This window comes from Muntiacus reevesi, chromosome 10 (assembly GCF_963930625.1).
Source record: "Muntiacus reevesi chromosome 10, mMunRee1.1, whole genome shotgun sequence".
Taxonomy (NCBI): Eukaryota; Metazoa; Chordata; class Mammalia; order Artiodactyla; family Cervidae; genus Muntiacus; species Muntiacus reevesi.
In genome coordinates, this window is record NC_089258.1 from 3066763 (window position 1) to 3091435 (window position 24673).

The 24673-nt window shown below is 51.8% G+C and overlaps 2 protein-coding genes across 3 annotated transcripts in view; one reads left to right on the plus strand and one right to left on the minus strand.

The window, feature by feature from the left end:
- PEBP4 (phosphatidylethanolamine binding protein 4) overlaps positions 1 to 3877 on the minus strand; it is a 261347-nt gene extending 257470 nt beyond the window's left edge. The window contains exon 1 of the mRNA XM_065946620.1: positions 3740 to 3877. Coding sequence (XP_065802692.1) covers positions 3740 to 3877 — 138 coding nt within the window. The remainder of the gene's footprint in view (positions 1 to 3739) is intronic.
- Positions 3878 to 3907: 30 nt separating this feature from the next.
- Positions 3908 to 24673, plus strand: part of RHOBTB2 (Rho related BTB domain containing 2) — a 29105-nt gene continuing 8339 nt past the window's right edge. For both annotated transcript variants that reach the window (XM_065946618.1, XM_065946619.1), the window contains exons 1-7: positions 3908 to 4021; positions 10613 to 10700; positions 20036 to 20237; positions 20871 to 20974; positions 21536 to 21721; positions 22363 to 23387; positions 23688 to 23806. In XM_065946618.1, coding sequence (XP_065802690.1) covers positions 10645 to 10700; positions 20036 to 20237; positions 20871 to 20974; positions 21536 to 21721; positions 22363 to 23387; positions 23688 to 23806 — 1692 coding nt within the window. In that variant the 5' untranslated portion in view covers positions 3908 to 4021; positions 10613 to 10644. The remainder of the gene's footprint in view (positions 4022 to 10612; positions 10701 to 20035; positions 20238 to 20870; positions 20975 to 21535; positions 21722 to 22362; positions 23388 to 23687; positions 23807 to 24673) is intronic.

A 24673-nucleotide genomic window follows, 5' to 3' on the forward strand; every position in this document is an offset into this window, starting at 1 on the left:
TGAAGCCTAACAGCCTAGAGCCTGCGATCCGCAAGAGGAGAGACCACTGTAATGAGAAGTCCAAGCGCCGCAGCTAGAGAAAAGCCCATGCAGCAACAAAGACCCAGCACAGTCAAAAAATAAACAAAAAAAATTTTTTTAAATGATGGTGTCCCCAATATGGGCAAAAGACATGATTGGGCACCTCAAAGAAGAAGAAACGTAAATGTACCAAAATGTATGAAGATAACTGCTCAACTTGGTTAGTAATCAGAATAACACAGAGATACCATCATACATCCAACAAAGAAGAGCCAAAGGTCAAGTCTGAAAAGGCAAGTGGTGATGAGAATGTGAGTTACTAAGAACTCTCCTACACTGCTGGTGTTTCAGCCACTTGGGAAAACACTGTGGTGTGATCTTGTCAAGTTCAGCCTATGCATACACTATAGCCCAGCAATTCTAATTCTATGTATCTACCTAATGAGAACTGTTTGAATGTGTATACAAGATAACAAGTGCAAGAATACTCAAAGAGGTGGTTTTCATAATAGCAAGAAATTAGACAGCAGAAAAATATGCTGTAGCCCTGGAAATGATGCTGCAGTGAAAACGATGGAATCCAGCTACACACAAACCAGTATGGCTATGACTTAGTAACATAAGGCTGAGAAAAACACTAGTCCAGCACGACGATATATGTACAATATAACACCCCTTCCCAAAGTTTTGAAACAAGCAAACCTGAGCAGCATATTATTTAGGGATGCCCACACAATACGATAGAATATTTTTTAAATCATCCAGAAAATGACAAACACAAAATGGATATTAGGGGTACTCAGTTAAAAAGACAGGTAGTGGGATTGGGGAGTTACACATTTGTAGCTTCAACCATGCAATGTATTGGTTGTATTACAGTTTTTAAATTCGGTAAGGGGTTCACAGTTGTCTTGGTCCTCACTACATCTTATAACTTGGCTATATGTAACATTTTGTTCTGTTATTGTTGTTTAGTCACTATGTCATGTCTGACTCTTTTGTGACCTCAAGGACTGTAGCCTGCCATGCTCACTGTCCATGGGATTCTCCAGGTAAGAATACTGGAGTGGTTGCCATTTCCTACTCCAGGGGATCTTCCCCACACAGGAGTCAAACGAGTGTCTGCTGCATTGTCAGGCAGGTTCTTTACCACTGAACCACCAGGGAAGCCGTGCAATGTTTCAATATATTGTATATTACATCATTTAAAAATATCACAACTATAGAAGGAAACATGTAGCATGTCCAAAGCCTGTAGGTGGAACTCCTTTGATATGAACCTAGTTTTGACTCGGGATTCCAAACTTATTTTTCAGCTGTGCTGGGTCTTTATTGCGGTGCACAAGCTCTTAGTTGCTGCAAGTGGGCTCTCTCCAGTTGTGGCACTCGATGGCCTCTTTAGTTGTGGAGCTCAGGCTTCCCTTACTGCAGAGTACGGGCTTTAGAGTCACCAGACTCAGCAGTTAGGGCTTGCGGGCTTAGTTGCCAAGTGGGATTTTAGTTCCCCAACCAAGGATCTAACCTGCATCCCCTGCCTCTTGGAAGATGGATTCTCAACCACTGGACCCCCAGGAGAAGTCCCTGGGACTATAAACTCTTAGATCCATCTGGTCATGATATATTGTTGTCATATTAAAGGTATTTTTAATTTGAAAAAAAATCCTGATTATAATTACTGGTATGGGGATTGAGGCACAGATTCATTTCCTTATTCCCTCTCTCCGCTCTGTAGCATCTTCCCAAATGATCGTGTCCCTGAGGGTGGCTAAGAGGGAGGAAGTGGAATGAGAGTTGATGGCCTGCTTTTTTAGGGTCCCCTGCAGACCAGACCTACCCTACCAGAGTAGGATATTGAACAGACCTCTGGGCATCCCAGTTGGCACTGGCAAAAAAAAAAAAAAAAACAACCCTCCTGCCAGTGCAGGAGACTTAAGAGACATGGGTTCAATCCCTGGGTGGGGAAGATCCCCTGGAGGAGGAGATGGCAACCCACTCCAGTATTTTTTGCCTGGAGAATCACACAGAGGAACCTGGTGGGCTACAGTCCACGGGTTGCACAGAGTCGGACACAACTGAAGCAGCTTAGCACGCATGCACTGGGCATCATCTTCACTGACAGGGCAGACCTCTTGACCTGAAGTCATTCTTTGGGGTAAACACAGGGTGAGAGCTTTGTTTCCCGAGTATACTGAGGACCTCCTCTGAGGGGTCAGGGTATCAGACTGACACACAGTCCTTTACTTCTCAGCAGAACTGCTGGAAGGGCCAGGGTGGCACCGTGATTCCTGGGGCAGTGAGGGGAGATCGCAGGTCAGGGGCAGTCTAGTGAGGGGATGGGGAAAGCAACTGCTTCATGGAGGAGTGGAGGTAAGAGAGATACACAAAACCAAGGAGCCGCTGAGAGCTCCTGCCGCACACAGGAGGGGCTCCCGGGAGGGGAGTGGTGTCACCGTGGGAACCCTCTCCTTTTTCCCTCATGAGGCACCTAATGGGCTGATGGCTGACCAGGAAATGAATCCAGGTCTTCAGTTTCCAGCCCAAGGCACTGTCATGACAACCTTTGCTTTTCTTCTCTGCAATCCCACCCACAGACAACCTTTTACATAGTATTCAAAGTGGGGGAGGTAACGGAGTTCAAGCTGTCGGGAGTCATATGGACCTTCCATCAAAGAAGTAACCAGGCTGTGGTGCTTAGCATTTAAAGTCAGAGGCTGTCAAACCTTTATGGCAGCAGGTTAAAGCGGGTTAGTTGCTCAGTCATGTCCCACGCTTTGAGATTCCATGAATGGCAACCGGCCAGTCTCCTCTGTCCATGGGATTTTCCAGGCAAGAATACTGGAGTGGGTTGCCATTTCCTTCTCCAGGGGATCTTCCCAACCCAGGGATCGAACCCACGGCTCCTGCATCTCCTTCATTGCAGGCGGATTCTTTACCGCTAAGCCACCAGAGAAGCTCAAACCTTTAAGGCACGGAAGTGTAAACTGAGACCCATAAATCCAAAAGGGCTTCCCAGGTGGCGCTAGAGGGTAAAGAACCCATCTGCTAATGCAGAAGACACGAGTTCAATCCCTGGGTCAGGAAGATCCCCTGGAGGAGAGCATGGCAGCCCACCCCAGTATTCTTGCCTAGAGAATCCCATGTAGCCTGGTGGGCTACGGTCCATGGGGTCTCACAGAGTCAGAGACTACTGAAGCAACTTCGCATGTATGCAGAAATCTAAAAAGCACAGAAGTCAGTCCAGGTTTAAACTTTCTTGCTCCATCTTCTTGAGATTCCTGGCTGCCCAGCTGGGTATGTCTGAGCATGACAAGCCCATAGCTTTCCTGCTGTTTGTGTTCTACCTGTGTGCAGATGAGCAGAAACAGGAAGAAAGCCTTTCTGTTTAGCAGCAACACCACCCCCCCCCACCCTCCCACCCCCCAAATCTCCCCTTCCCCACCCTTCTTCTCCAGCCTGGCTTCCCTCGCCACAAAGTCTATATAGCCTTCAGGTCAAGGAGCCAACATTAATCGCTGGTAGGGTTGGAAAATGGTGTTGTTCCTTGGCTCCAAGCCAGACTCCCAGGATGTGCGTCAGAAAAAGGCAGTGAGTGAAATTCCAAAGCAGTGTGAGTCACTGTGGGGGAGGAGGAGAGACCAGAAATCAGAATGAGAGTCTGAGGGCAGACCCACACAGAGCCCTGGGGTCAGGGGCTGGGTGAGGGATCTGGAATGCTCACCTGCCCAAAGATGGGATCATGCATTCCTAGCCAGGTAGCTTCTGTCTGAAGTCTGCGCAGGGCGGGAACTGACCAGGAGGCCCGCCAGTAGGTCCCACCCCTGGATACAGTGACCATGCCCCTCACCTGGCTCCCCATAGGCTGGCCTTTGGATCCCAGCCCCCAAAAATTCCTCTGGTTGTTTCTTCACTCATTCCCTCCCTCCCACTGACCTGGCCCAGGACACTGCTTCCAGACGGGGAATAGTGACAAGCCAGCAGAGCCCCAGAGGAGAGGCAGCAGGTAAGTCCACCACTCACGTCTCACTGGCCCCGAGACCACCCTGGGCATCTTTCTCTGTGCTCGGGGAAAAGACAGGAGTTGTGTCAAGCCCCATCTTTCCCTATCTGTGCTCACCTGTCCCAACACTCAGTACAATGTGGAGTTCTTACGATGTGATCTTGCAGAAGCAGGGAGACGTGAAAGCAGCTCGAAGGGCAGGTGGGTGAAAGCAGCTCGAAGGGCAGGTGGGTTAGGAATCTTACCCATCAAGATGCAGTAGCCCCTTGACTATGTGTGGCCCAGAAACCCGAGGTGGCCAGAGTCAGGGCAGGAAGTGGGGGGAATGTCTACAGGTGGCCTGGATCCTACTCTCTCCTTGTGAACCTAGCCAGGAGGGAAGGAGAATCGGGGAAGGCAAGCCCCCCCAACAGCCCATTTCATGCTTATCAATCAAAGCGGCCACTGGCCAGGATGGAGCACAATAACAGCCTGTGATTCTGGGGCCACCATGGCCCTCAGGCTTACTCTGTCTCTGCCCCTGTCCTGCCCGAAGGGTCGCTGCTGATACCAGAAACGCCTCCAGTTACCCTGAGCCAGGCCTTTCCTTCCATCTCAGCGCAGACCCTCTGTGACCCCTTAAGGGCCTCCTCCCCACTCCAGGAGCACCTCAATTTTTTATGGTAAAACAAACCGAGCACACCCCTAACCCCATTTTCATCCTCTCAGACTTCTAGCTCACCCAATTTGGCTCTTTTTTTCTAGTCGCCCATGAGTAAGAAATCTCAGTCTTGCTCTAGGAATTCCTTCAGGGCAGCAGAGATCCCTGGGCTAACCTGCTGTTACTTCCTTGCAAAGGAGCAGAAGAGTGAGGGAGACCTTTTGTTTTAGGAATCAGCCTAAAGCCATGGGTGTGTGTCCCTGCTGGGCTGTGGTGACTCAGGCAAGGGGCTAGGTCTCCCATGGGTGCCAGGAGCCTTGGTAAGCTGGAAGGGTGGAGGTGAGCACAGCTTGGGTTTCCCTGCTGGCTTAGCAGTAAAGAACCCACCTGCCGATGAAGGAGAGGCAGGTTCCATCCCTGAGTTGGGAGGGTCCCCTGGAGAAAGAAATGGCAACCCACTCCAGAATTTTTGCCTGAGAAATCCCATGGACAGAGGAGACTGGCAGGCTATAGTCCAAGGGGTCACAAAGAGTCAGACTCGACTGAGCACATATGAGCACATCTTGGCTAAGAGGAGCTATATGAAGTCACCATTCAAGGATCCAGCTGATCATCTTTGGAGTTAACCTTTGTCGGAGGTTCTAAGGCATAGTAATTTTAGGTCTTCTCTGTGTTACCAGACCTTTAGGCTTCAGGGCATATTTACTCATCTCTAGCTGTTAAAACCTGTCAGTTCTGCTGTTGGAGATTATATACATATATGTATTTATATACACACATGTGCATCCCATCAGCTGAGTTAAAAACCCAAGCCCTGAGGCATGAAAATGTCTCCATATTGTTGACACCCTATACAGCAATGTGGGCTAAGTATGGGCTGGAGGAGGACTTTGAGACAAGTTTCAGCTGGTCCATTCCTGCGTCTCTGCTTTCTATCTCCCTAAAAACATCATGTGATAACAACACACAGAGTTTCCAAACTGGGGAAACTCATCTCACAGCCCCAACTAATCTCTCCCACAGGAGGAGACTGAAGCCCAGAGATGAAGGCATGGTGCAGGGGCCAGAGCCTGGTGTGGCCACAAGCTCCCTGGGTGACTTTCCTGGGCTGTTTTCTGCTCTGGGCCTCAGTTTTCATATCTGTAAGTGAGGAGGGTTATTTGTAAGTGAATGAAGAATGTGTTAGTGCTCTAATATCAGGGAATGAGGGAACTTACCCGGTGGTCCAGTGGTTAAGACTTTGTGATCCCAATGCAGGGGGGCCTGGGTTCGATCTCTGGTCAGGGAACTAGATCCCGCATGCCACAACTAAGACCTGGTATGGCCAAATAAATAAATATGAAAGTAAAATAAAATCAGGGCATGGGGTTGTAAGGGGCTCAGGGGCTGTGCCATCTCCTCTCAGAGGCCCCAAGCTAGCTGCCAGAATAGAATTTTTGCTCTGTGCTGCCCTGACAATTCACGTCACTCCTTGATGCTTCAACGTCCTCATCTACCAAGTGGGGATAACATTAGTACCTCCTTACAGGATGGTTTTGAAGGTTAAATGAAGTAGCACATGTAGCCCAATAGTGGGAATGTAATAAATTCTCCATAAATTATCATTGAAACTTCCCTGGTGACCCAGTAGTTAGGAGTCCCAGCTTGGTTCAATCCCTGGTCGAGAAACTAAGATCCTATATGCTGTGTGGTGTGGCCAATAAACAAAATTTTTAAAATAAATTATTATTATTAATCATTATAATTAAACGTAAATCCCTTGATGGCATCACTATCATTTTATAATCCTCACAGTCTCTAGCAATGTCCGGCACTATGCGTGAGTGCTCAGTTGCTCTGACTCTGTAGTCCTCCAGGCTCCTCTGTCCATGGAATTTTCCAGGCAAGAATACTGGAGTGGGTTGCCATTTCCTTCTCCAGGGGATCTCCCCAATCCGGAATTGAACCCTCATCTCCTGCATTGCAGGCGGACCTTCCACCACTGAGCCACCAGAACCCCAAGGGCATGGGAATCCAGCTTTGGCCTCCACGCGATTCTCTTTCTTGCCTTGTTGGAGTCCAAGCACCAAGAAGACTCCAGAGCCGAGGCAAAGGATGCAGGGTGCCTCTGGAGGAAACTCAGGGTGCAAAGCAGGACTAGGTCAGTCCCTTCCTGAATAGCCCCGCACAATCCTTTAACCTGGGTCAGAGCAGCTTCAACCCCAGACTCAAGTCTGGCTACCAACATGCAGCAACGCCCAAAGCAGATTCCAAGTTTAGGCTAAGCTGACCTTGAGGAGAAGAAGGGGACGACAGAGGATGAGATGGTTGGATGTCATCACTGACTCAATGGACATGAGTTTGAGTAAACTCCGGGAGTTGGTGATGGACAGGGAGGCCTGACTCACTGCAGTCCATGCGGTCACAAAGAGTCAGACACGAACGAGCGACTGAAATGAACTGAACTGACCTTGAGGAGAACACGGAGCCCTCAGAGTGTTTACTAAACAAACACTACTCTGAGTGTGTGTTAGTTGCTCAGTCTTGACTCGGGCTACCCTGTGAACTGTAGCACACCTGGTTCCTCATGGAAATCTTAGGCAAGAATACTGGAGTGGGCTGCCATTCCCTTCTCCAATGGTGCCCTGAGTAGGGCAGCCAAATTTAACCCAGCTTCATCGCCAAGCAATTATGTTTTCAAGATGCTCCATTCTGTGCCATGCGTTCCTTTATCTGGAGGCAGGAAACAGTAATACACACTCACAGTGGACCACTTCTGAGGGGCAACAGAAAATGTTCCCATCCCTACCCTCAGTTATTATCTCTGTAAGCTCTAGCACAACAAGATACCGAGGGAGAAAACTGGGTCAGAAGACAGGAGATTGGGGCCCTCTGGATACACACTTTCCCTACCCTCTCTCCCTGCCCTCTCTCAAATACCGCAGCCACGTGGAAACTCATGGGGAACAGTTGGGGCTTTTTATAATTTTATTTGTTAACAGTTGGGGCTATTTTTTATGTGTGTGCTGCAATGCCTCATGAAAAAGTTGTGAAAAAAAACAAGTCTATTTTGGGGTGATCAGCCTCCTCAGAGCTTCTCACTTGCAGCGCCACAGGCTCCGAGAATGGGCCTGCCCTCTCTCAGAAGTACTGCAGCTTGCCTGAAGTGTGGGATTCTGGGCCCAGATGCACTGACTAGGGGATGCATTTTTATATGTGTGTGTGTGTGTATGTGTGCTAAGTCTCTTCAGTCATGTCCGACTCTTTGCAACACTGTGGACTGCAGTTTACCAGGCTCCTCTGCCCATGTGGATTCTCCAGGCAAGAATACTAGAGTGGGTTGCAATTTCCTCCTCCAGGGGACCTTCCTGACTCAGGGATCAAACCTGTGTCTCTTATGTCTCATGCACTGGCAGGCAGCTTCTTTACCACTAATGCCACATGGTAAGCCCCGTATTTATATTTACATGCATATGTTTATATATTTATTTTTGGCTGCGGTGGATTTCATCCTTGCAGCATGCAGGATCTCTCATTGTGATGCTCAGGTTCCATAGTATATGGGCTCAGCAGTTGCCCCATGGCACATGGGATCCTAATTCCCTGAGCAAGGATTGAACGTGAATCCTCTGCATTGGAAGGTGGATTCTCAACCACTGGACCATCAAGGCAGTCCATAGGGGATGCAACTTTGTACCCTTCTTGTCACTTTTTTGCCTAGAAAGCAGGGCAGAAGTAACACCATCTAGTTTCTTTCTGCTTCTGACTGTTCTAGTAGTGATTTCCATTACACTGTCCTGAGAAATGAACATCCCAGGAGACCCGGGGTAGATCACAGCTTGTAGCTCGGTTCTTGTAGCTCTTTAAAAACTTAAGCCTATGAGTGCTCAAGTTTCCCTACTGAATGAAGAGCCATTTCAAAGCTGCAGTATATGTTTTATGGTGGCCTCAGCCAGCTGTGGTTGCCCAGGAGGCAGGGTCCAGGTAGGGGACTTGGGTGGATGGGCAGAGAGGTCTGCATGCTCAGATGTCCACCAACAATGCTGTAGCCTAGCCTGACCCAGATGGGAGGGGACTGCAGTTCCTGCTGGAAGCAGCCCTGCCACCCCACAGTGTGGCTGTAAGAAAGCTGCAAACGCTGGCTGGGCTTGGAGGATCTCAGGCAGAATTCACTGCTCACCTGCTTTGTTCATTTTCTCATGATCTTCCTGCACATCCCCCCAATCCCCACTTCCCCCAACTCCCATGGGCTACCAGGCACTGGGCTAAGGTAGGCCTGAAATTTTCCAACCCTGGTAGGTCAGATTGTCAGAATTCCAGCCCCCAACCACAAGCCCGCCACCCCCGCCCATCCAAACCTCATGCTCCTGTGCTGTCTGCACTCTGCAGGCAGCCCGGGGCATATGGGTGCACATGGGACTGCTCCTCCTTCCCAGCATAGGGCCATGGTGGGGAGCAGGCAGAAGTGGAGGGAGAGTTAGAGGGGTCACACAGTCTCTGATCTCAGCCCAAGAAGATGAAAGCATCTAGTCACCCCTTGACTTTGGGCAAGAAATACTGTTGTCCTCAATGGGAGATCAGAGAGATGATGTTCCTTGCTCAAAGTGACACAGCCATGATGGAGGAGCTACTAGAACTGAATTCAGCTCCTTCTCTGTTTTGGTTTCATTCACTCTGGGCTCTTGGGGCTGCTGTGGTCCACATCTCTGCCCTCAGTGGGCTTTGTGGGGGGGCCCTCCTTCTCCCTTGGCTTCCTTCTGTCTTCCCCCTACCCCTGGGGAATGGTCCCAGAGATGCCCTTCCATTATCCTTTCAAGACACAGCACCACCTGCTTCCAGAGGACTTTGGCTGGCCTCTCCAAACCACCTCCTCCCCACCCCCGACTTTTTTTCTTTTCTTTTTAAAAAATTTTACTTATTTATTTATTTCTGGCTGTGTTGGGTCTTCATTGTTTTTGCATGGGCGTTCTCTAGTTGTGGTGAGCAGGGACTACTCTAGTTGTGGAGCATGGGCTTCTCACTGCAGTAGTTTCTCTTGTTGCTGAGCACCAGCTCTAGGGTGCTCAGGCTTCAGTAGCTGGTGGGTCCTGGGCTCCAGAGCACAGGCTCAATAGTTGTGGTGCATGGGCTTAGTTGCCCTGCAGCATGTGAGATCCGCCCAGACCAGGGATTGAATCCATGTTTCCTGCATTGGCAGGCAGATCCTTTACTGCTGAGCCACCTGGGAAGCCCTCCAAGCCCTTTTCTCAATCATTCCCTATTTCTCCAAAGTTCTCAAATTTTCTTGGCTGAACTGGCCCCCAAATGATGACGGCTCATTTAAAGGAAGCTGCAAGGGGGGATGATGGCACAATGGGATTCTCTCTCTGCCTCTTACCCTGCGTCTAATCCCTCTGCCCTCCTCTCCAAAAATCTTCCTTCCGCACTCGGCCTTGGCAGCCATCAGCTGCTATTTTACTGAGTCCCAATTTGGGTCAGGAGCTGCTCCAGTGAAAATAACAGCTAATAAAATATAGGCCGTCCATGCTAGGAACTCATATCAGATGTAAGTACTGGAATGAGTGTCGAAGGTCACCTGAGCCAACCCCTGTACAAGAGGAAGCTGAATCTCAGAGAGGTCCGGGAATTGCCTGTCACACAGCTGCATAAAACAGATTCCAGGCCTCCTGATGGCCAATGGCTCCCTCTTTCCAAATTACCAAACTAGAATGTGCAGATGCCCGCAGCATGGGATGGCCCCTCACCCCAGTACTTGCCCTGCAAGTAGCCCCTTGACTCTGAGATGGCCCCTCTCTTGGCCCTGGTGCTGAGTGTCTCAGCCTATTGGGCTTGTGCAGCAGAAGCCACGCCGTGGCCCTGCGAAGGACCCTCTGTTTGGGCTGACTGATCTGGTGGTACCTCTTTGCTTTCCTCACTGTGTGCTCATTCCTTTTCCCTCTCTTTCCCCCTTCCCTGACCCATTCCCTTCCATCCAGCCCAACTGTGAGCCTGGAGTGAGCACCAAGCGATGGCAGCTGGAAGAAAAGGCCAGTATGACCTATGGAGGTCCTCCATGGACAGCCTGTGAGTAGCCACTGGGTGACATCAACTCCTTCCCCATTGTTTTTCTCACCCCAAGCATTTATTTACCTGTCAAGGATTTATAGAAAGTCTCTTGAGTGTCTGTTGCCTGGTGCTAGTTGAGCATGAAGGGTCCTCTTTTGAATAAGCACAGTTAAAGACCCTGATGCTGGGAAAGATTGAAGGCAGGAGGAGAAGGGGGTGACAGAGGGTGAGATGGTTGGATGGCGTCACCAACTCAATGGACATGGGTTTGAGCAGGCTCTGGGGATGGTGATGGACAGGGAAGCCTAGCATGCTGTAGCCCACGGGGTTGAGAAGAGTCGGACACGACTGAGAGGCTGAGCAGCAATCACTTCCCCTAAGAGTCCTCAGTGCTGTGAGGGACACAGAGGACCAGTGATACAGCAGGACTGATATTATTAGGGGGGTCTAGAGGAAGGGTTGGGAATGTAGATTTGTAGCGGATATTCACTGAAGACTTCCTGGAGGAAGTGACATCAAAGCTGAGACTGGAAGGATGAGTAAGTAATATCCAAATGAAGAGGGTGGAAAGAGAAATAGTGTTCAGGCTTAGGGAATCCCTTGAGCAAAGGCCCAGAAGATTCCTGTTTCCTAATGGGGACCTGGAGGTGCCTCCTGAGCCTTGGGCAAGAAGACTGAGAGACTCCAGGCTTCCAGATTCAGTGCCTTCACCCTGCAGGGGCTCTGCATCTTGAGAAGCCTGTTTTTGCTCTCCTACAGGGTGGCAACGCCACAGGCCCACTGCACACTGCTGGGGAGAGAGTCATACTTGTACTTAGAAGCTTCAGTCATGTCTGACTCTTTGCAACCCCATGGACTGCAGCCTAGCAGGCTCCTCTGTCCATGAGATTTTCCAGGCGAGAGTACTGGAGTGGGCTGCATTTCCTTCTTCAGGAGATCTTCCTAACTCAGGGATCGAACCCAGGTCTCCCACATTGCAGACAGGTGCTTTACCATCTGAGCCACCAGGAAAGCCCCAAGAATACTGGAGTGAGTTGCAATTCCCTTCTCCATGGGATCTTCCTGACCCAGGGATCAAACCCACGTCTCTTACGTCTCCTGCATTGGGAAGCAGGTTCTTTACCACAGCGCCACTTGGGAATCCCAGGGAGAGAGTCATTCCAAGTCAAAAAGTCTGTGAGGTGGGCTTCACAGAGGCTTGAGTGTTCCAGGCGAGGGCTGAAGAGAAGCAAGGCTAGTAGCCTGCAAATAGTTGAAGGGCTGAAGCTGCCTGGGAAGCAAATGGAACATGCAGGCTGGAGAAGGGCACAGTGGGTGGGGTCTGCCTAGCTTGGGCTGGCACCGGGGAGGGACCTTCAGAGCCAAAGGGAGAGGAAGGTTTGGTGGCTGAGAGTCTACTTCAGGGGTGCCTTCCTGAGAAGTGATGGAGAGTTCTCTCCCCAGACCAGCTTCCTGCTCCTGGGCTTCAGGAAGACAGCAGCGCAGGGTGTCCTGGAGGAGGGTGGTTAAGGAGATAGATGGTGGAGGGTGACTCTGGGGGACAAGTTCAAGGGGTTTATGTCATGAGGCAGGAGGAGTCACAAGGGGGCTCTGGTGAGGGAAGAGAGGATGGGGAGGCAAGAAGCTAGAATGGAACCTGCCTCCAAGCTACTAGCAGCCCCTCAGGCTACAGCCAAGTGCTGTCCCCACAGGATGAGTAAGTCCAGTGATGCAGGTCCTTGCTTGGGCCACCAGCGGAAAGGCAGTGCAGACACCCAACCAGCCAGTGATGTGGGGCAGTCAACAGCCCATTCTGAAGTGCTCTCAAGAGACAAACAGTGGTTCCAAGCTGCAGGAACTGGGCAGAAGGGATCAGTGTGTATGTGTAACAGAAGAAAGGAAAAGGCAGAGAGAAAAAGAGGCTGGGAAGCTTAGCTTCCCGGGAACTTCTCACCCAGGCTTGACTTGAGAAGTACCACTGACCCTTTAACAATAAAAGCTTCAACTGTGCAGGTCCACTTAAGGGCAGATTTTTTCCCCCAATAAATAGGTATACAGTTGGGGCTCCCTATTCACGAGTTTCTGCATCCATGTGCATGCATGCATGCTAAGTCACTTTAGTCATGTTAGACTCTTTGCAACTGTATGAACTGTAGCCCACCAGGCTCCTCTGTCCATGGAATTCCCCAGGCAAGAACACTGCAGGGAAACCTGAGAACAGGGAGGACCAACTATATTCATTGAACTTCATCATTTTATATAAGAGACTTGAGCATCTGAGGGTTTTACTATTCCAGGGGGGCTCCCAAAACCAATCTCTGGTGGATCCAAAGGAATGATTGTAATCCAAAGTCAGGAAAACGGTCTCTCCAGGGCTAGGGTGGGCGGGATGCAAGGGGAGGTGGAGGGGGAGGTGGCCTGTGTATGAAATGCTGCCAAGGGCGAGGAGCTGGGGCCTGGGACAGGGCTCAAAGTGGACCACTGACAGTTCCTTGGTTGCTGGCGAGGGGACCCAGCCTCAGGGAATGGCTCTGTTTTCCAGGATTCTGGCATTGGCAGGCTGGGTAAAGATGAAGCAAACGTGGTAGCCAGATCCTTGGCTTGGGAACCAAAATCTCGAGGCTGTCATAAGTAGCTGGGAGGTGTGAACTGAGGGCCCGGGTTGGGTGGGAAGATCTGGCATTGGCCACAGTTGAGGCAGAGGCTGAAGGCCAGGACTTGGTAGTGACCTGCCCCCCAAGCTGAGAAGTCTTCACCTGCCTTGATGGGCAGTTGAAGAAGCTGGGATCTGGTGCCTCTTTCTCCAAAAAGGGAAAGGGCATTGGTTCTGTAACTGTAGGCCCTGTAGCACCCTGACTTTGAGTAGAGGTCAGTTCTCTTTCCCTGCTCTGTGCTGCACGGGGGCTATCCCTGCTGCTAGGATGTGTGAGACATGAAGCCAACAGGCTGGTGCTCTGAAATGGGTCCTCTGAAAGGGACTAGGGTGTCAGATACCTTGCTTCCCACATGGCACCCATACAGAGATCCCAGGCTGTGCTCTTTTGTCATGCAGTGACCTCTGACACAGCACCCTCGATAATCCTTAATATCTAACCCAGTTCTAAGTGAAAGTCACTCAGTCATGTCCGACTCTTTGCGACCCCATTGACTCTACAGTCCATGAAATTCTCCAGGCAAGAATACTGGAGTGGGTAGCCTTTCCCCTCTCCAGGGGATCTTCCCAACCCAGGGATTGAACCCAAGTCTCCCGCATTGCAGGCAGATTCTTTACCAGATGAGCCACAAGGGTAATTCAGCTCTAGGGAGATTCAGAGGAGGGGTAGATTAACGCACTTACTGAACATGGACCAGGCCAGAAAGCAGGTGGGCACCTTCTAACTATAAGCATTCACAGATGGGAAGCATGCTTCAGGCAATAAAAAATCAATTTTTTCTTTGCCTTTATTTTTGGCAATTATATGTTGCAGAAACTATTATTAAAGCATATTTGCATTTTCAGAGGATAAGTTGGAGGTGTGATGGAGTGGGATTAAGGGGGAGACACGTCAGTCTGGGCTTTTAAAAAAATGTCCAGAGGTAATCCATAAGATGGATAAAACCAGATTGAGTTGACTACTGTAATTACTCGCAGTCAAGATCCTCATAATTAAGGATGAGGATCCTTGAACACGGGAAACTTCCTTTGAGGACCACTCATATTACAGATGTCATCCCTTGTAATCTGTTATTTTCCAGAATTTTGAGAAGAGGGCCCAAAGGTGCTATCGATAATGTTACCACGGCTAGTGTCGTCGGGGCATTTAAGAGGGCAGAAGATACGAAAAGGTGAACGCCAGGTGGCAATAGATTGAATATGGGATGGAAGAGGAGCCTGGTGAAGAGAAGGGAGAGGGGACAAGGCCGACATGGTAAACAGGCGCAGGTGCTACAGGGACCCACCCTGAAACTCATTAAGGGCCACGGAAATTGGAGACACAAGTCTGTAGCTGCAGGGGCGGTGATGGAGGGAGGAAGGCCCCCAAACACCAGAAAAAACGTCCCTTTTGGCAGAGGAAACGCTGTCTTCCTCTTCCCTTGGGCAAGCGGTCTGGGGCTAAGGGACAGGCAAAAATGTCAAAATCCCCTTCCCTAACTCGCATCCCTTCCTGGGCTGACTAGCATGCTGTAGGCGTTCTTTCTCAGCCTCCCGGAGGAAGCGGGGGCGGAGGGGGACCCTGAGTGAGTTTAGTGAGTTTGGAGCTCCGCCAGGTAGAGGGACGCAACCCCGGCCCCCGCAGGCGAGCCAGGAGCCTCTACTCTGCGTCCCTCGGGGTGAAGGCGAGGTAAGCGAAAGCGAAGAGGAAGCAAGCGGCGTCGCGAGGCGGGGCCTCCGGGACGTCCAATCCCCTTCTTTCTCCGCCCCTTTCCCGCCCCTTCCCCGCCCCCTCAACTGATTTCGACCAACGGGGCGCCGCGAAGGGCGGTACCTGTCACGGCTGGCGTTCTGGGTGAGATTTTGCCCCCACCTTTTCCCCCTCCCTCCCTTCTTCTTTTTTTTTAAATCCCCTTTCTCTTTTTTTGTGAATGAAAAAAGGAGGTCGCGAGCGGTCCCTGGGACTGCAGCGCTAGGCGTCTTGGTGGCCGCGCCTTCAGAGCGGGCCCAGGCGCGTAGCAGCGGCGGCCTCGCCCCTCTCGCCCACTCCTGCCCGCCGCCTCCGGCCTCCGCAGCCAGAGAGGACCGTTGGCGGCGGCGCGGCCCAGCCGCGGAGGTCTGAGCGGCCGTCCGCTGCCCGGCTCCGGCGCGCCTCCGTGACATTGGGCGCCGGGAGATGCTGATCCGGAAGAGGCAGTGGCCGCAGTGCCGCGCGCGCGGCCGCTCCCGGCCCGCCGTCCGGCCTGGGCTGCTCTGTCAGAGTTTCTGATGTAACGCGACCCGGGCCCGGAGCCTGAGCGGCAGCAGCAGCAGCAGCAGCGCGGCGGCACCGGCATCTTCCTAACTTGCACCCGCGGAGTGACCCCAGCCATTTCACTAAAATGAGCGTGCTTAGCAGGAAGAGATGTGTTCCTTACACTAGAAATCACCCCGTCACATGTAGCGGTGTAAGTAAATGATTAATTTCTATTATGGCCGGGTTGCGAGCAGCCTCTGGAAAGGCGCCGCTTCCCCGTTCTGCGTCCTCCCGGGGGCCCTGTCTGCGCCCGTCCTGATTTCCCTCGGGCGTCCTCTAGTCCCTGGACTTGAGCTTCGGCTGCTGGGGTCTTAGCGGACGGGGGACTAACCTTTTCTGGGTTTATCTAGGGAAAGGAAAAGAACTTGATTGCCGTGGCATGCACTGGCCTTCTCCTTCCCCCATTAAAAAAAAAAAAAAATTTTGTATGTGTGTGCAGAACAGCGTGTCAAGAAAAAAAGGTCCAGAGCAGTGGAAATGTTTCCGTTAAAAACCTTTAATGGAATGTGGGGGTTTGTTTGTTTGTTTTCGCCATTCTGAACATGTTACTTTCAACCCATTCCCTTGCAGTCTGTGCATCTGAGTTTTGGCAAACTATGGGGAGAAATCCTTAGGGTTGTTTGTTGATGTTTGAAGAGGCTTATTCTGTGTTTAGGCTTGCATTTTTGTTTAACATGACTATTCAACATCTTTTTGGGCCTTGCTGCCCATCGGATCTGTGGGGGGATTCATCTCTCTGCTCCCCCCGCCCCCACCCAGTGTTACAGTGTCAGCGACCCGGTGGGAGCCTCCTTTAATTGGAAGGCCACCCTCGCTGGTCTTCTCTTCCTCATCCTGTCCATCCTCCTTGATCTTTACCTTCATTTTCAAGATATTCTTCCCTTTTGTATTTTGTAAGATGCAGGATGTGGGATATTGGTTGCTAGGAGACAAAGCAGGCTCCCAGGGAGATTCTGTTGTTTCCTTGACAACCAGACTAGGGCAGCTACAGATGAACAAGCCTCCTATCTGCTGTGGGAGGGAAATGGGGGGCTTTTCTGGGCTCTGCAAAGAGGGTGTGTAGGGGTGTGGAGGTGGAACTGGGAGCCTGTAAGGGTTGTAGCTAATTTGAGCACAGCCTTTTGTTCTGACCTGGCCTGAGTGCAAAGAGCTGGGACGTTGGTGGGCAGGAGGCTGTCTTTGGACAAGAGAACAGGGATTGTGGGATGGGGTGTGAAGGGAGCATCTTGGTGACTCTGGAATCATTGAGGAAGAGGAGTGGCCTGGGGGTCATGACAGCCAGTGCAAGGTGTCAAGGAAACCATAGTGTATGGAAGTTAATCAGGAGGCTCAGAAGGAATGGGGATGAGGCAACTGTGTGGAAAAGTCTAGAGTCACTGAAGGTGAGAGTGCCAGAAGGAAAGGGGAAGTTGAGACGCTTATTGAGTGGGCTGTGCCATTGTATACCAGCACCGTTACTGTAAAGTAGCAATCTTCTAGAGCAAAAATTACATTACTGTTGACAATGGCATCATATCTTCAGGACAGGATCCTTCTAAAGACAGGCCTGATTAGACTAAGAGTTCTGCTCGCTTAATTGGGCCAGTGTGTATCTTAAAAGAGAGGTATAATTACACATAGAGATATGTAATCTGGCATTATATAATACCACATTACATAAGGAGGCAAATACCTCCTTTTGGCACAGGCTCTCTTGGCACAGATTCATCAAGATTCAAGACTTGCTTCTGATGCCCTCATGCCCATTTTCCAGAAGGGTAGACCATGGCACAGAGAAGTGAAGTGATTTGCCCTTTCCCAGATCAGACAATGAATGAAGTTTGCCAGTCAGGCAGTTGGGATGGGGGTGAACTGGGTGAGAATGACCAAAATTGGGAGGAAGTCAAAGGACAATTAAAAGAAGGCTGCAGGGGTGCTGGGGAAATGGATGGGGGGGGCCGCTCAGCCAGAGGAGCACCCAACAGGTCTGCTGTCTGAACTCCCAGCACAGTGTCGCTCTTCTGCTTGTTGGTTGGCTGTCCCCTGCTTAACCCTAGAGGTGCATAGGGTGCGCGTGAGTGTTTGAATTGTAGACTCATCAATCTTGGACCAGCACTGAACCACTCTGCTGGTGTCCTGACATCCTGCTCGCATCCAGCTGCTCCTGGGTGTGAGAGCCGATGTGTCTCCTCGATTTCTCATCCCCTCTTCTGTCTACACACCTCCATGCCGCTAGGACCTCAATTTAAGAAAGAAGCTCTGTTGGCTAGTAGGTTTCTCTCTTTCTCCTACATCTGTGTATATTTGTATTGTGGATTCTATCTGTTTTGTTCCTCAACTAATAAAACAGAAATCGCAACCCAGATGACTCCCAGAGCCAACACATCCTTCCTGCTGTCTGCCTTGAGATGAGGAACTGTCAAAGTGGGGTTCCTGCTTTTCATCAGGAGAGTGAATTTGGGGGGAGGCAAGATGGTGGGCAGAATAATGGTTGCTTGCTGGAGAGGGTGAGAAGGTGCGGAGGAAGGAGAAGGAATGAGGCAGACGATTGAGCTGGAGGCTAGGGAGGGACCTGCACAGAGACCCCTGGTTGTTTAGATCCTGTAAAATTCCAGAAAAGAGGCAGTGCGTGTCTCATTGGAAAGTCCTGGCCGTACTTTTTGCTAAGGTGGCTGAGATGCATCCACTCGAGCAAAATCCCAGTTGCCATCGTTGCATATTTCAGGTCTGCATTCCTGCATGCTGGCATCTAGTTACAGCCCTGCAGGAGCCAAGCTCCTCTGTTGCTGCTGGTGGCCTGGCTCTTGGGCTGGATGGCTCAGCAGTGAGAGCTCCTGGGTAGCCTCCAGGACTCCTCTGGGCTCAGCCTTCCTTGGCCTAGGAAGGAGTCCTTCAAATTGCTGCAACCCCCAGCTGACTTCAGGCACCCAGGGAATATGAGCAGCGGCAGGTCAGTGACCCTGGTGAAACTAAGCCTGCTAATAACGCCTGCAGTACCCCCACCTTGTCTCTTCAACCCTTCCGGGGGGAGTGGATGCCAACTGGAAGGCTGTCAGCAAAAGCCCCTAAAAGCCCAGGGCCCCCTTCTGGAGATAGCTTTTTAAACACTGACGTGACATTTTGACTACAGAAGGGCCTTCTGTTTGTTCGTTTGAGCCATCCCTCTCTGTGGGTGGATGAGCCGCTTCCTCTCTACCTAACACAGAAGGAAACTGAGGCAAACATTTGTTCAAAAATTCAGGCCCAAGTTTCTGACTCTCTGCTTTCCCGTTACCCGTGCAACCAATTTATTGAGCATCCTTCCAGGAATGCTGGTGTCTGAGGGCTTCCAGCCTGAGACTCTTCCTCCCCAGGAAGGAGAAAAGTGGAAGGGAGTGTATCTCATTTTCCCTGAAACTGGATGTGGGATACCTGGAGGGCAGGCCTGGGTAGGGGATGGGAGGGCTCACTGGCCTATTAGCCCTGGGGTGTGTTGTCCCAGATTTCCCAGGTGGCTCAGCAGGAAAGAGTCCACCTGTCACTGCAGGAGACGTGGGTTGGATCCCTGGGTCGGGAAGATCCCCTGCAACCCACCCCAGTATTCTTGCCTGGAGATAGACTACAGTCCACGGGGTTGCAAAGAACCGGACACGACGGAGTGAAAGAGTGCGTGCACACACACGTACTGTGCCAAGCCACTGCTTACCCCCACTCCCACCATCTCAGTACTGAGTGAGCCCCCTAGGCAACAGGATGGTCCCAGAAGAGGAGAGGAGAGGCCTGTGGACTGCTCAGGTGCACCTGGAAGCTGCCTCAGCTTAGAGGATCTGGGACAAAAAACTTCAGCATCTCCGTAAGGGGGCTGGGGTTGAAGGATAGCCACAGGCTATCCTATGGCCAGTAGGGCCGTTGCCCGTTCTGACAAGTCCATTCAATCTTAATTTAATTTTTTCATTTAAATTTTCAAGTTTTAATTTAATTTCGTCTTAATTTTCTCAGCGGCCCTGCCCTCAGGCATGCTGGCAAGGAGGGGTGGGGACCTGGCCCTGACTCCCCACCTCTCACTGGTTGTTGTTCTGCTGTTGTTCTGCCGTTCAGCCCTGCGGGCTTGGAGGAGGAGAGCAGATGATAAATGAGCTTCCTAGGCAGATACCTCTCTTCCCAGGAGAGTGGGGACCGGCCCCGAGCAGACTCCGCCTCGAGATGTCTCTCTGGCGTTCCCCAACCAGAAGCCCTGCTGCTGGAGGATGGAGGCAACAGGAGGCAGACCAGAGATTCACCCAGTGGAGCCGGGCCTCTCAGCCTGAAGGGGCTCCTGTCTCCTCGGGCCCCTGTGGAGCCTGAGCTCGGAAAGCTACCCACTCCCTTGTCCGCGTCTCTGCTCAGATGCTCAGAGAGGGGGCAGCCCCAGCAGAGAAGAGCTGCTGGCCCTGGCCCTCAGGGGCTGGCATGCGAAGTTGTCTTGACTGCTTCTCTCCTCTTCCTCAGGTCCCAATTAATGGATTCTGACATGGATTATGAAAGGCCAAACGTAGAGACCATCAAGTGCGTGGTGGTGGGGGACAACGCTGTGGGCAAGACCAGGCTTATCTGTGCCCGGGCCTGCAATGCCACCCTCACCCAGTACCAACTGCTCGCCACCCACGTGCCCACGGTTTGGGCCATTGACCAGTATCGGGTATGCCAGGAGGTAAGGCTGCAAGTCTTTGACCTCGCTTATCTGGGCTTCTTCCCCAGGGATCTCTCCAGAGGGGGCCTATGCTGAGCTCATGGAAGCCCCCTAATGGTTGAGTAGGGGCAGCTGAAGAGCACAGATCCCTGGGAGGGGCCTGAGGGGAGCCCACCCCAGGGGAGGGCTCCCCAGCCCTTTGTGTTTGTCTGAGCTGGAGCCTGGGGCACCTTGTGTAATCATAGCCCCCAGTAATGGGAAGCCCTGGAGCTGGGAAAGGGGTGGTGCTTTGGAGAGATGAGAGATGCCGGGAGAAAAGAAACTGCTGGCTAATGATACCAGAAGACCCAAGGCTGGGAAACATCTGATTGGCAGGTGCAGCTTGGAACAAGGATGGGCTCCTTGGGAGACTGCATCACTCCCATGACTGTCTGCCCTCTGGAGTCTCTTCTGTCCTGGCCAGCTCTTGTTGGGGTCTCAGGTGTTCTAGGACACATAGAGGGAGACACTAGCTGTCCCTCCAGCCCCCATACTGTGGGACCCAGGAGTGAGCTGACCCCACCCCAAGTCAGCATGCAGGGCCCCCAGGAACCATTGCTTTTGCTTCCCTCCCCTCTCCTTGTCCCACCCTGCCCCCTCCCCATCCTCCACCAGGTGCTGGAACGTTCCCGAGATGTGGTAGACGATGTTAGCGTGTCTCTCCGCCTCTGGGACACCTTCGGAGACCACCACAAGGACCGTCGCTTTGCTTATGGGAGGTAGGGAAGGCCCCTGCTGCCTGCAGGGAGCCAAGTGGATGGGGTTTTTCCTGCTTTCCTGGAGGTATAAGGACACTCTGTGAAACTGAGTGAAAGGAGTTTCACTCTGTGAAACTGGGAGGAAGGATTGGAGAAAACAGCCCTGGGAGACCCTTGACGTGAGGGCAGCCTAGGCTGGGTAGGGAGCCGGCTTTGCAGTCGGGAGGCCTGGTTTCAGTTCTCCCCCGTTAACCAGTAATGCTGGGACTTTGAGCAATTAGGAAGGCTGTTCTGAGATGAGTTTTCTCAGATGAGATGGTAAAAGTGATCATGTCTAAATCACGAGAGAGCTGTGAGGTCAATCCAAGAGTCTTTGAAAGCTCTCAACTGCTAACTTGGGGGTACAGAAATAGGAGGTGCTATGATTAAATGTTTTGGGTAAGATCACGTGAGCCGATTCATAAGGCAGTTGTGGGACTGCAGTGTAGGGGTGCCGTTGGGTATGTGTTCTCCCTTGTTCCAGCAGCAGGGAACCTATCACTAGCTTTCTCTGCCTATAACCTCACTCTCTCCCACCCCCAGGTCTGATGTGGTGGTTCTGTGCTTCTCCATTGCCAACCCCAACTCCCTCCACCATGTCAAGACCATGTGGTACCCAGAAATCAAGCACTTCTGCCCCCGAGCACCTGTCATCTTGGTGGGCTGCCAGCTGGACCTGCGTTACGCCGACCTGGACGCTGTCAATAGGGCCAGGAGACCCTTGGCTAGGTAGGGAGTCCTGGTGCCTAGGGAGGGGAAGGTGGCAGATGGGGAAGGGGGAGCGGGGGTGGGGGGAAGTTGTGTCTCTCAACTCCCTGCTTAGCCCTGAGAGAATGGACAGAGCCTCACTTCTCTCCCTCCATTTGAAGCAGACTCACATAGGTGGCCAGTTAGAATGTTCATTCTTTCATCCATCCATCCATCCATACATTACATACTGAGTGGGCAGTACTGGGCTAAGCATCATGAGGAGAGAAGGAGAAGGACAGGTAATCTTTGTGTGAGAGGAGCTTATAATCTTGCTGGGAGATGAACTGGATAGGAGAACTGTGTTAAAAACCAGCATGCTAATTGCCAGAGAGGTAGTCAGCTCTTCTACTACTTTGAGCCGGGGAGATCACCCAGGCCTACCATAGATGATGGAGGGCTTCCTGGAAGAAGACGGGATTAGAAGTGAGCCTTGAAAGAATGGTAGGATCTGGCCAAACAGAGGAGTGGAAATGAGCAGGGCAGGAACGGGGCTGAGACCCAGATCCTCGGCAGGGACTCCCCCAGTCAGGTGACAAACACAGGATCGGGGGAATGCATCTCCCCGCCCCCCACCCCTCCAGCACCGACATGAATTTGGCTTCCCTTCTTGAACGTGCCAGGCCCATCAAGCCCAATGAGATCCTTCCCCCGGAAAAGGGCCGAGAGGTGGCCAAGGAGCTGGGTATCCCCTACTACGAGACGAGCGTGGTGGCGCAGTTCGGTATCAAGGATGTCTTCGACAACGCCATCCGGGCAGCGCTCATCTCCCGCCGGCACCTGCAGTTCTGGAAGTCCCACCTCCGCAACGTGCAGCGGCCCCTGCTGCAGGCGCCTTTCCTGCCCCCCAAGCCACCGCCCCCGCTCATCGTGGTGCCCGATCCCCCCTCCAGCAGCGAGGAGTGCCCTGCCCACCTCCTGGAGGACCCGCTGTGTGCAGACGTCATTCTTGTGCTTCAGGAGCGGGTGCGCATCTTCGCCCACAAGATCTACCTCTCCACATCCTCCTCCAAGTTCTACGACCTGTTCCTCATGGACCTGAGTGAGGGGGAGCTGGGGGGACCCTCAGGGTCAGGGGGCCCCCGCTCAGAGGACCACCGGGGTCACCCTGATCAACACCACCACCACCATCACCACCACCACCACCACGGCCGGGACTTCTTGCTCCGGGCAGCCAGCTTTGACGTGTGTGAGAGTGTGGAGGAGGGCGGGGGCTCTGGGCCTGTTGGGCTCCGGGCGTCCACCAGCGATGGGATCTTACGGGGCAACGGGACAGGGTACCTGCCTGGGCGGGGTCGAGTGCTGTCTTCCTGGAGCCGAGCTTTTGTGAGCATCCAGGAAGAGATGACAGAAGACCCACTGACTTACAAATCCCGGCTGATGGTGGTGGTGAAAATGGACAACTCCATCCAGCCAGGGCCCTTCCGGGCTGTCCTCAAGTACCTGTACACAGGGGAGCTAGACGAGAATGAGCGAGACCTCATGCACATCGCCCACATCGCTGAGCTGCTCGAGGTCTTTGATCTGCGGATGATGGTGGCCAACATCCTCAACAATGAGGCCTTCATGAACCAGGAGATCACCAAGGCCTTCCATGTCCGCCGGACCAACCGGGTTAAGGAGTGCTTGGCCAAGGGCACCTTCTCAGGTATGAAACAGGCTTAGGAGCTGGTGTCTCAGAGGCAAGGGAATTCCCTCCAGAGCCTTCTGCAGAATCTGGATTGGTCCGGGTAGCATTCTGAGTCATCTCAGCCACCAATGTCCTGGAGATACTGTGGCTCTGCTCCTGAAACTTAGAGCCCCCAGCCTGAGATTGTGGTCATGTGGTGCTTACAGACTGTGGCTTCAGGAGGAAGCAGTCATCTGGGAGCAGTGTCGACCCATGGGGTTGGTTGTCCCATATTCTTTCACCCCATCCTCACCTGATGCATCTTCTCTCGCCTAACAGATGTGACCTTCATCCTGGATGATGGCACCATCAGTGCCCACAAGCCCCTGTTGATTTCTAGCTGTGACTGGATGGCTGCTATGTTTGGGGGGCCATTTGTGGAGAGTTCCACCAGGGAGGTAAGGCTAGGATGGAAACGGTTGGGAAGGAGAGAGGTTTACTCCCTTTCCGTCTGAGGCATCTGTCACTTCACAGTACTTCCTTCAGCCTCGACTCTGTACAGACCACCAAGTGATGGGCCCAAGAGAAGTTTATGAGATGGTTCCTATAGCCAAGGACTTTGCAGTATACCAAGATGGGGAATTATGGTCACATCCTAGCTCTATAGTTTAGAAAAAACTTTTTTCTTAAAGCAGTAAGAACAGATTTTTATTCAGAAACTATTGCAATAGGGGAAAAGAGATCTCAGTATAGAACTGGTTTTAATTCTTAATTGAGTATGATCAAGTGGGGATTTATAGTCAAGGTGTAGGGTGGGAGTCAGTGGGTAGAAAATTACTAAGAGGAAACATCAGGAGTCAGTGGGAGTTATAGCCAAATCAAGACTTGAGTTCAAGTCTGACCTCCTTTCTACCCTTCTCTGAACTGTGACACTGACTGTCCATCCCTCAGCCTTGTAGTTAACAGTGTCCTCCTTTGTGAATCTACGTAACGTTCCAAGGGTCCACACCCAGTTTCTCCAGCTGAATTGAGGTTTCCCTTGAGTATAGGGATGAGGTCTTTTATTTCTGCTGAGTACCCTTCTCAGCTCTGGTCCCTTAGTCAGTAATCAGCAAACACTTGGATGAAAAGCTGAGCAAAGAATGTTAATGCATAGCATCCTGTAACCCGGAGAAGGGATTTCCTGAGATTTCTGGGTCAGGAAGATCCTTTGGAGGAGGGAAGGGCACCCCTTTCCAGTATTCTTACCTGGAGAATCCCGTGGACGGAGGAGCCTGGCAGGCTACAGTCCACAGGGTTGCACAGAGTCGGACGTGACTGAAGTG